Source organism: Carettochelys insculpta, chromosome 2, assembly GCF_033958435.1.
Source record: "Carettochelys insculpta isolate YL-2023 chromosome 2, ASM3395843v1, whole genome shotgun sequence".
Taxonomy (NCBI): domain Eukaryota; kingdom Metazoa; phylum Chordata; order Testudines; family Carettochelyidae; genus Carettochelys; species Carettochelys insculpta.
This window is the reverse complement of record NC_134138.1, coordinates 201653013-201665557: the sequence shown is the minus strand read 5'-3', so window position 1 is coordinate 201665557 and position 12545 is coordinate 201653013. Positions and strand designations below refer to the sequence as shown.

The following is a 12545-nucleotide window of genomic DNA, read 5'->3' as shown; positions in this document are numbered from 1 at the left end:
ACATAGTCTTTCCTCACCTAAGAAGATGGCTGCTTTTTCAACTTCTATTGCAAACTTCAGTTCCATGTTTACCAGTGTGAAAAGTGGTATTTGTTGCTAAAGTTGAAAGAAAAGCTTTCAAATTACAAAATTTTTGTTCAAGAAAAAGAATTGAGGAAAATACAAGTTCTGAGAGGGTAGTATGTCTTGAACTGTTGAAATGTACATAAATATTTCAAGTTCTGAATTTGAATTTTAATAAGTGGATTCTTTGTGTGGTTTGGGTTCTTTATAATATTTATAAATATAAAAATAATTCCTCTCACTTGACAGTACATGGCTAACAAAATTTGAATTGTGCTGGGCCTCTTCTTTTCCTTCTGTAAGTTAAAAGGAAGGAAGTTATCTCTAATACAAACCCAATGCCAGTTTTAGTGGTTTCCCTACTATAGAATTCTAGAAAGAGCTAAACTTTTTTCTTTTGTTAGTAAAAGCTTATCAGTGACTCCCCTTCTCTCCCTCCTCCCAAATAGGAATTGTTGGTACCAGTGCTTGAAGTATTGCTAGTGTTGACTTTTGTTTCTCTTTGTCTAGTCTCCAGGCCCCTCCATGTCAAGGTGTAGGATTCTTGCTGTAGCTTTGGAAAGAAAAGCGTGTGAGGGGGATTAGTGCCTCTGGTTATTATTACATTTACATTCTTCTTTTGTAACAAAGAGGAAGCTGTGCTAGTCTGTACACTATCAAAACAAAAAGCAGTCAAGTAGCACTTTAAAGACTAGCAAAATGGTTTATTAGGTGAGCTTTTGTGGGACACACCCACTTCTTCAGACCATAGCCAGTTGTCCCACGAAAGCTCACCTAATAAACCATTTTGCTAGTCTTTAAAGTGCTACTTGACTGCTTTTTGTTTTGATTCTTCTTTCGTGTGTGTGTGTGTGTGTGTGTGGAAAAACGTGAAGGTCGCTGCTTGCAATTAACAGGCTGTCTTCCTTTCAGCAATAAAAGTCACGAAGGAGATAAATTCATTCCAGCTCCACCCTCCTCACCTCTGAGAAAACAGGAATTAGAAAATTTAAGGTGAGTTTATCTATTGCTTGGGAACTTGAAACTAACAAAACAAGCAAACTGTCAGACTTTAGGTGGAAAGTGTTTTGTTTGTTTGGTTGATTGGTTAGTTTGTTTTAAAGATAAAGGTTACATTGCACTCAAACTGCATCACAGCTACTAGGCATGGAAGGAGCTATCAGCAGATTACAAAGAAATTTAGGGTACATCTTCTCTACCAGGAATATCACTCTTCCAGAGTGCGATTTAGCACACCTGGCTGGGAAGTGCTAAATTGAACTCACAGGGTGCCTGTTAGCACCTATACTCTTGCCTTTTTGTTGGAAGTAAAGGAAGTCACTGGATCATTTGCTGTCACTGACCTCTCGCAGTGGAGACTGTGTAGAAGCCGGAATTTAAGGTACGTCAACTCCAGCTACGTAATTAATGTGAAGGTGTGATAGCCAGGCTTTTGTTCCCTGTGCTTTTTAAGAAACAAAATTAAGTGGAAACTGGTTTGTCATGGCTTTTTCTAAATCAAGTCTGATTAAAATGAAATCCAATGTGTCTTGCGTTCTCATTTTCTTCTATCACTATGTAAAGCTTAGAGTAAATAAGTTTTGAAACTTTCAATTACTCCTGTGCCATACAGAATTTGCACAGAATTTCACGTTTCCCCTGCAGAATCTGGGCTGCTGGACTGCAGACCCCAGCTTGCAGTGAAGGGGAGCAGCCAGACCAGCTCTGTCTGCTTGGCTTCATGCTCATTGTCCCAGGGACAAGAGAGGGCTTGGGAGACCAACTCTGGCAAAGGAAGAGGAAGGGCAGAGTTGTACCACACCATGTTGCCCTGTGGGACAGTAAAGAAATGGGAGAGTAAAGGGCATGTGGGTGCAGGTGTCTGGAATGGGTGAGAGTCCTGTGGATGGGTTCTGGGCAGAGGGAAGGGGGTGCTGCTGACTGTGCACAGGGGGTTCCCTGTAGTTGCGCTCTGGGAGGAAAGGGATGTGGGCTCTGTGGGTGCCTATAGCTGGGCTTTGAGAGTGTCCATGATTTTGATCTGGAGGGAGGGGAGGTGCGAATGTCTGGACTCTGGCTGTGCTCTCGGGGAAGACTGGTACAAGCATCTGAAGGCTTTGGGGTATATGGCTATCTGGATTCTGGGTATGGGAAAGGGGTGCATGTGTATGGATCCAGTGTGCCCTTGGCTGGGGTCTGGGGAGAGAGGGTGCAGGTGTCTGGGCTCTGGTGGCCACATCCAGTACTCCCCAGTGGGAACTGGGTTGTAGGGGTTTTCTTAACTTTCCACTCCGGAAGAACCTCTTTTGCTGTTGTCTTTATTGTTGACATACTGATAAGTTAGAGTGATTATGATATTTTGACAAATAAAACATGTAGAATTTTGCAGAATTTTAAAATGTATGCAGATTTTTTTTTGGCAGTGAATTCTCCCAGGATTATTAGATGCTGTTTTTTATAACTGGTGTTTTTGGGGACAGTGATGGCAAAAGGAACAACTGTTTATTTCTAGTTTGTTCTAAAACAAAAGCCCCTACATCATGTAGTCAAATTCAGCCCCATACTGGAGTTTGGTTTTTTTAACTAGAGAATTAACAGATACAGATCTGAGCTCTAGCCCTTTTTTTCTTCACAAGGGTCTTCTTCAAGGAGTCAGCTTGTGTGTGCTCCGCTCCATAAGCGCAGAGGTACAGATTTTCCTAATCAGAGATTTCTAGTAGCAGTGCCTGGTTGGATTGCACATGCACTGTCCCTGTCTCTCACCACCTCTGGCAGTTACATTGCACTGTGCAACTAACCCCTCAGTTCCTTCGCTACGCCCTCAGCTTGAAACAGTATTCAGCAGCGCCTCTGTAGTTTCTTGCTCTAATTTTAAAATACCAGATCATCAATAGTTCACTCTGCCTTGTTTTGTTTTTGGCTTTTTAAAAGAAAAAATTAAAAAATCCTTAGGAATTTGTCTGTTATTAGGACACCCCACAGGGCAGTACAGTTACACTCATTCACAGGGTAAATTCTACTCTTAGGGACATGCCTCGCTGTGCAGAGCCCAGCTCCCAGTGAACAGAGCAGCCAGCCCAGCTCTGGCTGCATGGCTTAATCATTCTCCGAGGGACGTGAGAGAACCCAGGAGATCAGCTCTGGCAAAGGGTGAGGCAGGGCTGTTTCTCAATCTCAATGTGTGAGGGACTCTCAGTGTCTGCTGCCTCAGTGAGACACACAGAACTCAAAAGTGCTCCTACTGCCACGTGAGAGACATACAACTAAAACCTGTAAGGATAAATCTTTGTGTCTCACGTCCAATCCTGGATCATGGATTCCTTCTCAATCTCCACCCAGCAGCATATGACAGAGGTTCTGCTTCACTCTCAGGAGAAGGAGCAGCCTGCCAAGACAGTGACAAAAAAGTGGCCTCTCACGTCCCCACCTTACGAATCGGCCAAAAAGTGGCATCCACAGGCTTGGCAGACCACATTGGGGTGAAAGGTCTTGGTGTGATCTGTGCCAAAGTTAGCAGGATTGTCCTGTATCCTGAATCCTGTGCAAGTAACAGAGCCTAAATGGGCTGGCTCAGGAAAAGGCATTAATAAAAGGCCTTCAACCCCTGCTCAGTGCTGCTGGAACCACTGAAACAAGCAGCACTGGTCAGCTTGGCAGCGCTGCAGGCTGTGGCTCTGCCTTCTGCAGATAGAGCGCGTAGCGTATGATCCCTAGCAGAGGCTTGTTGCGGCCGACAACACCCTTCTTGGTACTGATGGTCTCAATACCACAGAAATTGCTTTGTCACAAACCTCTTCTAGTCTCCTCGGCACCAGACTCTCCACTCCAGTACATTTGGCAATGAGCCAGCTTACAGTCCTGGCCAGATCCTTTCCTCCTTCACCTGGTGAAGAGCAAATCTTCTTGCCCATCAACAGAGCTACTAGAAATTGCCCAAAAGACAGTAGCTGTCTTCACATATCTGTGTGTGTGTAAATGAACAAAAATCACCAGTCACACCTGTGCGGAGACAGGAGTTCACTGGAGCCTGCTGCTATCCTCAGTCGCACTGTCCAGGCACACATCGACCACTTGAGTAAATCTAATCACCACAGTGCAAGCCACTCCCCAGTTATCAGCCAGGAGCTGCCTCCAACCGTCACGTCAGCAGCGACATTTGTTGTCAGATATGACAGTCTGCACGTGTAATACCTGCAGGGCTGGCTTGGGATGGTTTGTATTCCACACAGACAGAACATGGCCTTACGATGCCAACGAAACTTAGAAAAACTCTTTACAATGGTAGACGCACCCAAGCCGTGTTTGTATAGGAGTCCCTTTTGCACGGCACCTTCCACTGAAGATACTTCACACCTGATGCTTCTCTGCTATGTTGGGGAACATACCTGCACTATTATATGATCTATGGCCTCTGGTTACCGTTAGAATCCACATTGAACTTGCAGGAATGGTGGGCAGTCTCTTATGCATGCGCATGATCAGGGACAAGACCATGAAAGATTCTTACAGACAATGTTGCTTGTCCTTTCTATAAATGGACAAGCAGGTGCATGGTCAAGCTCCCTGTTGGCAGAAATCCTGCTGCTATGGAATGGGTGCATCAGCAGCAACATCATCACAGCCTCCTGTGTGCCATGACACCAAACTGCTACTCCAAATGCACAAAGCAGAAAGTTCTTGGAGGCTCATGAGTGGGAAATGACACCAGAGTATTGCAAACCATATTCATACAGGGGAGGTTCCCAACTATAAACTACTTTGTGCGACCCAAAATGCCAAGCGCCCCCATTTCTGTTTGAGAATAGGATGGAACCCTGCTCTCTAAGTGATGCTTTCCTTCTGGACTGGGAGGCACCTCTGCTGTACTCCTTGTCCCTGACACTACTTTTATTCAAGGTCATACGAAAGGTCAGGGCCAACAATTGTAGTCACCTTAACACGTTCCACGTGGCCCAGAGGTATATGGTTTCCTTACCTCTTGAGGATGACTGCGTGTCCACCACACACAATTCCTCTTCTGTCTTATAACACATCTCCTGTCTCAGGATCCACCAGCCACACATGTCTAGAGTCTGTCTGGTGGCATAGCTAATCCATGTTTCCAAGATAGTGAAGTGACCTGTTCAGATGAGGTTAGGGACGTTTGTCTAAACAGCGGAAGATCCAATGCCTGACATTTTGCATCAGTTATGGTATTCCACTACAAAGTGGATGAGTTCTCAATTTTTTTCCCCCCATCTAACCCCTAAATGTTTCTTCAGGGGTCATTGTAACCTTTATGCTTAAACAAGAGCCCCATTTCCATCATAAGAGCTCAGTCTGGTGTAGAAATGCATTTACCGGGCCCCCATTTGAACCATTAGAGCTGTATTCATTTCTCCACATCTTGGTGAAGATTCCCTTTCTCATTGCTGTTGCTTCCCCTGACGAGTAGAGGAACTTGGACCCATGTACGCTCCTTGAGAACATACTGTATTTGATAGCCTCTCTCAGTAACTTGCCTTTTGTGATGGACATCTGCAAAGCAAAGCAGCAGTGTGGGCATCAGCCCAGACATTCACACAGCATCATCCATCATGAGACACTCTATTCCATGAACAGCAAGAAGTCTTGCTTTCCCAAACTGGGGGGTGTGTCCTCCGGGGGGGGTGGTGAAGAAATTCCAGGGGCGGGGGCATGAGGCAAACCAGCCCCCTCATCATTCCCCCCACTTGAAGAAAAAGCCAGCCTTTGCTTTCTGCTCTCAGCCCCTGCCATTTTATGTGGAGCAAGCTGCCTCCTGAAAAGGTGAGTGTGGGTTGGGGAGGAGGATGTGGTTAGATGCGGGGTTTGGGTGGCTGGCCTTGGCATCACGGGGCTTGAGTGGCTCAGGTTGGCAGGTGGGCAGCTGGTCCCGGAAGGGTGGGGCTCAGGCGGCTTGGGCTGGCGGGCAGACGGCTGGCCGTGGCAGCCTGGGGCTCAGGCAGACAGTTGGCCCCCCGGCCCCAACAGTGTGGGGCCCTGGCAGAAGTGTGGGCAGCTGGACCTGGTGTCTGGTGAGCAGGCAGGCGGGTGGCTGGCTGGCTGGCCCTGGCAGCATTGGGCTCGGTTGGCTGAGATGGGTGGGTCTGGCAGCGCAGGGCTCAGGCGGCTGGGTGGCTGGCGTGAGCAGTTCTGGCAGCGGGCACAGAGCTCAGGCAGCTGGGGCTGCACCAGGCACCCCAAGAGGCCAAGAAAAACTATTTGTGCTTATTTGTAGTTATAAATAACATTTTCGTATCAAGTTTTTGTGTTTATTTTAAATTACAAATTGAATTTTTAGTTAAAAGGGGGGTTGGATGATGGTAAAGGAGGGGGGTGTGATGCCGAAAAGTTTGGGAACCACCGCTCTATTCGGACTCGCAGTCTCAGTGGATGATAAAACTAACTCTGAAGCCAGTCTGTACAGTCACCTAAAGTGGGTCACGCCAGGGACACGCCTTGTAGAAGAGGCATTTGCTTAGCCTGTGTAGTAAGCTGGGTTCTGAGAAATGGTCCCTCTGTGTGCTCCACTATCCTCTCTCCATCCCACCGCTTCAGAGGTTTTTTTTCATGCTCGAGATTAAGCAGTACAGAAGGAACGGGGTGTGTGTGATGTTGGTCTCTCAGTGCCATGTAACCGCTGGAGGCGGTATGAGATGGGGACAGTGCATGTGTGATCCAACCAGCTGCTGCTCTTAAAAATCTCCGATTAGAAATGCAGGGGCATGGATTCACCTAATGTGGAATCCCCATAGGGACAACCATCCTAAAGAACTTTAATTGCTGCACAGGGTGTGTAACTTTCGCTGCCATAAGATATCTTGGCCCACCACCTAGGTGGCTCTTTCTACAGCTCCATGCTGCCTCCCAGATACTCAGATGGGGCAACAAGCCACTTGGAACCCATTTAACTTTTTTCCAGCAGGATCAACACCTGTTACCATTGTAAGGTGTTTCTGGGAGATGCTGCCAGGCTGTTAAAACTCTTATTATTACAAACCTTGCCAGGTTAATAAAATTTTAGGGGTCTTTTTAAAATGGGTTAATGAATGCAGAACTTAAGTTTCTTCTCTGTCCAGAGTTTGTTTATGAACAGGAATTTATATAAACACAGAAGGTACCTGCTGCAACTATATTTTTATTTTCTGTCAATGCATGCCATAATTTCTTAAGTTCTGGGTTATGTGCTGTCTTCTTGGCTAGCCTCCAGCTGATGTGTTGTCATAATATCAAGCTAAACTTTTAGCTTTGCTCCAGTTATATGCAGATAATCGATCTTATGTCAACTAAAGAAAAGTGTTGTGTGAATGTAAAGCCATTGCTGATATTTTGATTGTTTTAAACTGTAGGGGACTATAATATGTGGAAGATTATTGGTTTAAAATGTAAACAAATAATGTAGCACTTTTTTTTTTTTGTTGTGTAAAATCTGCCTGTGTCAAAATTATTGCATGGTGTCATGTTGTAAGATAATGAATGTATGTAATCCTTTCTTTCACAATCAGACATTGTTATCTATTGGTGTAACCTGACAGCATGTCAGGAAAAGCTTGTCAGTACAAGAATTATTTTACTGCTTCTGGTAAGGAACATTCTATCAAAAAAGGGAAAGAGAAGAAAAACATTGATTTAGTTCTTGTCATATTTGCTTTGACTGATGGTTAAAACCGTGGGACTTGGTATCCCTAGGGCATGAGTCAACGTACACTATTTCTAGGCTTTTGCATGTGGCTGTGTAAAACTCAGTCCTGTACAGAATCAGAGCTGTTGACTAATTGGCTTCAGTTTTGGTGGAAGAAGAGCTGTTAAAAGAACCTAAAAGATTAAAACTCCTTAACTTGTTGGTCAGTTAAAATTAATAGTAAACTCCAAGAGCCAGCAAGAATTATCTCTGGGGAGGAAAAAAAGTATATTATTTGCCCTGATGATGATAACGAGAAGTCCTGTGGCACCTTATAGACTCTTTCTCTCTCTCTCTCTCTCTGTCTCTCACACACACTCACCCACCAGTCCTGTAGCACTTTAAAGACTATCACGGCTACTTCTCTGATATCTTTCAAACTATTTTAGGAAGCTGAGGCGGAACCATGCCTCCCTTTCTTGAAACTTTTGTGTGGCGTCAGATTTCACATGACATATGAGCATGATAGGGGAATAGAAGGTGGGGGAAACACTGGAGAAGTTTCTGAAGGTGCTTGTATGTAATTAAAGAGGTGGCCCCCTTGGAAACAGGAATAAATGAACGCCAGGTCCCGCCATGTATTATGTAACAGTGCTGGACCAATAGGAGGCTTGACAGTTGCCAGAAAGTTAGATTGTTTCTTGCTGGACGCATCTTGCATCTTTCAGATAATCTTCATCCAAAGGTAGCAATGCGATGGACACCAGCTTGAGCTTGCCCTGGCCAGTCTTCCCGTGGCTGAGCCAGACGGCACCTTCCCCCTTCCTGGCCAGCGCGGGGCGGGGAAAGGGCCACCTGAGGCCGCTTCATCGCGCGTTTGTCTCAAGTGCTCCACAAGAGTCCGCCAGGCTGAGGGGGGCTAGCGCCAGGACGGCAAGGGCAGGATAATCAAATGAACTGTGCTGCTAATGGAGACCTGTCTGAGGATCCATTATTTCTCCTTGCAGCAAGGGGTTCGAAGGCAGGCAAGGTGGAGCTTCATGCCCTACAGACAAAACGAGCCTATATTAAACTATGTCTTGCACAGTAGATAATGTTACAAAGTGCTGGGTTTAAGGCACAGAGAAGGGAAAAAATTACAAACTATAAAGGCTTTTCCTAATGCTGACATCCTGATGGGAGACTACTTGAAGATGTGGAATGTGTGGTTCAGATATTATTACAAGACTTTTAGGAAATCTTGTGCTTTAGAAATGCATGAAACAGTGCTAAAGTAATATCTAAAAGACTCCTGTTAAATATCTCTGGCAGTTTTATCACACTGAATCTTCTGATACAGCAGTGCAATTACGTGTTAAAATCAGTGTTATTAGTTTGAAATAGTGGAATCAGTATAGAAAGCTTCAGACTGTTACTTTAATACTTTATGGTTTTATGGTCACATTAATGAACTACAAATAATACAGAGTATCAGTATGGTAGACCCAAGTAGCTGTTAACATTTTTGAATAAAAGGCTTATTACATAAAATCTTTAATGCAAGGCAATTACATATTAATTTATATGATGCAGAAATCTGCAAACTTGCAGCATCACTTTGTTGTTTCATAAAATGGGAACATATCAACTGAAATTCAAAGATTAAATAATCTGGAACACAAATTAAAACTACTGGTGTATTTTCCTATAAATGTACACAAGGATGTGTGCATACTTAAGGACATACTATTGATCAGAATTTTAAAATCTTAACAAATTAGTAGCAGTCACTGACTTCTACTGATAGAATGTTTATGCAGATCAAGTTTTAATATCCAGCATCCCCGGGGAACCAGGGATGCTGGACAATAAAACGTGCCAGTTATTCGGCATACAGCCCTGCTCTTGGCTGGCACCCCCACCCGCCCCAAGCCCCCCTCCCCCACAGCCAGTCAGCTGTCCCCACTGCATGCTTGTTATCCAGGTGCCAGATACCCAGGCTTTTATGTCTCCATAATCCTGAGAATCTTGTTTCAGGTTGTATTTGAATGGTAAAAGACTAATCCCTGTTTCTTTCTGGTCCGGTATGAGGATATTGGTGTAAGATTGCATCCTATTATCACAGTACTGAAGCACCCTTCAGTTTAATAAAACCAAAGTATAATTTAACTGGGGGTTTCCTGAGTAGTATGTAAGTGCTGATAAAGTGAAAATTTTGAACTTTATTTTACTGGACATATTTTTTTTTCCATCCACTAAATACTTCCAGTCAAAATATTTGAACCTAAACGTGCAGAGCATTTTAACATATTTCTTGTTGCAGATCCATGGACTATAGTACTTTTGCTTTGTAGAAGACACTGTAACTTAGCTCATGTTTGCTGGAGATTAAAAAAGAACTTTTCAAAGCTCACTAACTGTTCATGTACTCTTGCCATTCAGCTTCCCTGCAGATTTAAGTGTGGCATTCACTGTTGTCAGACAAGTCACCTTGAACTACTTACAAACTAAGAAAGCCAACCCCTAAATTGTGTTAGTTGCAATCTATGCCTGTAGAAGTCAAGTCTGAAGTGGTGTGATCTGAGGAAAGGCCACCTTATATGCATATCAAATAATCAGCTATACCAACAGCCTACCTGTTCTTTAGGCTCAAATCCTCTCTAAGGAATCCAGCATGTCTTTGAGAATTTGCTTTAAGTATTTATTAATATAAGAACTAGACAGATACATTTGGATTTGAAACTACAGAATTTTCCTTTTCTTTTCCTCCTCTAGGTGCTCAATACTTGCCTGCAGTGCTTATGTTGCTTTGGCTTTGGGTGACAACCTTATGGCTTTGAATCATGCAGATAAACTTCTTCAGCAGCCAAAGCTGTCAGGATCTCTTAAGTAAGTCTGGCTGGACCACTCTTTAGCTTCTGGTATCTGGAATAATTTGACTTGAAGCACCAGCATTTTTTAATTTGCTGCCAGTCTCTGCTTTGAAGTCTTAAAAATGAAAATATTAGATCTGACACTGTTTCCCTTGATGTCTGGGACAAAATACACACTGGCAAGCAGGAATGGGCCCAACTTTTTGTATGTGAATTCTGTATAATTCAAATGGTCAGAGTCTGTGGCTACAGGTTCCGCCTCCCTGGTCTGGCTCCCTTGAGGTCTAAGCAGTCCCAGACCAGAGATTTTGCCAGATCGGGAGAGATCAATCCCCAGTCTGCTTCTGCTCCCAGGCTCCTGTCCCAGCTGCCTTGTAGCTACCAACCCTGGCCCCGGGTTACTGCCACCATTCCCATGCCTTGGCCAGACACTGCTGTTCCCTCTGACTGGCTCAGCTCTGGCTGCCAGCCTGGGTCGTGGCTCCCAGATCTCAGGGCCCTGAGGTGCTCTGGCTGTTGCCGAGCCAGAGAGTCCTGGATTTTAGACGTTCAACCTGTACTCTTGTTGGTTGTCAGTCTCGGAGAAGCAGTTTGATCCAGTGACTAGAGCACCCGACTAGATGTTTTGGTCCTCAGTTCTATTCCTGGCTGTGCCATTGTCTGACTTTGGGTCATAGTTTCTGTACTCAAGTGTGTCCATCTGCAAAATGAGGCTGTTTATGCTTACTATTTCTGAGAAGTTTATTGAGCCCTACAGATAAGTGCTAGTTATTATGTATTTAATGTTTAGACTGCTGGGAATGGGCCATAACTACTCTCCACAAAGTTGGCTGCTTGCTGGGAATTCAGTGTTCAAATTAGCATCAAAGGGGCTATTAACTTCTGACAGATAGGCAAGCTACTTTTGTAAACATATCTAGATTTCTTTCTAAAGATTGCACATGCATAATGTTCCTGTTGGATTCGGTCATGTTGATTGTCATACAATTGTGAAGTCTTTGTTTAAAAAACAAACAGAACTTGAAAGCTGGCCAAAAGTGGTACTTCATGGTGAATTTCACAGATCTGTTGCTGTACATACGTCTGATGGAATGAACGAATGTGTTCGTACTTGTAGTTCTGTGCTGGCAATGTTATGAGAATTAATGTTTTTTGGGTAGTGATCTGAAGGTGTAAAGTGTTACATAAGTGCTAGTTATTATTAAATGTCAACTGAATACTTTGGAGATTAGCCCTGATCCTGCAACACTTGTGTGCAGCTGACTTCACCAGGACTACTCACATGCACAAAGTTTCACAGTATTGGAGTCCATAATGGCAAAAATTCACATCATTGTCATTGTATCTCCATAATACTTAATTCAGTGTGAACATTTTCAGTGCAGCAAACAATCGCTCAGGTGAAGGTGTATATCTAGTTTCTCTTCTGAAGCATTGATGTGATGAGACTTATCCAAGAGAAATTTATATATGAATGTTTGTTATAGGTTTCTTGGCCATTTGTATGCAGCAGAGGCTCTCATCTCTCTAGACAGAATCTCTGATGCCATTACTCACTTGAACCCTGAGAATGTCACTGATGTTTCCCTGGGGATCTCTTCAAATGAGCAAGATCAAGGTTAATGAGTTTATTCTTGATTAGAACTGGTTGTGCTTTCAGCTGTCTTCCTTCTGTAACTTGTTTATTTATACATGTTGGAGTGTTCTTGTGAGGACAGTGGTCTGTTCTTTAGCCCTTAGTTTTGGTTTACCTGGTGTGTATTTGTAATTAGTGCATAGTAACTGATTATATATTGCTCATCAGTTTGTCTAAACATCATTTTTGAAGTTTATTGTTAAATACATAATTAAAGTTAATGCTTGGGCTTCTTACCTACTATCATTTCACGCTTTTTCACCCTCCATGCTTGTTTTCAGAATTAAAATGACATTTACATATACTTCGGGAATATGGCATAGGAGATGGTTTAAATCTATCTTAAATCTTACAGCACTTCAGGGAGTGGAATATAATAGAACAGCTGTTTCTA

At 43.7% G+C, this 12545-nt stretch overlaps 1 protein-coding gene across 2 annotated transcripts in view; it reads left to right on the top strand.

The window, feature by feature from the left end:
- Positions 1 to 12545, top strand: part of CNOT10 (CCR4-NOT transcription complex subunit 10) — a 59369-nt gene that overhangs the window by 36763 nt on the left and 10061 nt on the right. For both annotated transcript variants that reach the window (XM_074988333.1, XM_074988332.1), the window contains 3 exons: positions 976 to 1056; positions 10418 to 10531; positions 12003 to 12133. In XM_074988333.1, coding sequence (XP_074844434.1) covers positions 976 to 1056; positions 10418 to 10531; positions 12003 to 12133 — 326 coding nt within the window. The remainder of the gene's footprint in view (positions 1 to 975; positions 1057 to 10417; positions 10532 to 12002; positions 12134 to 12545) is intronic.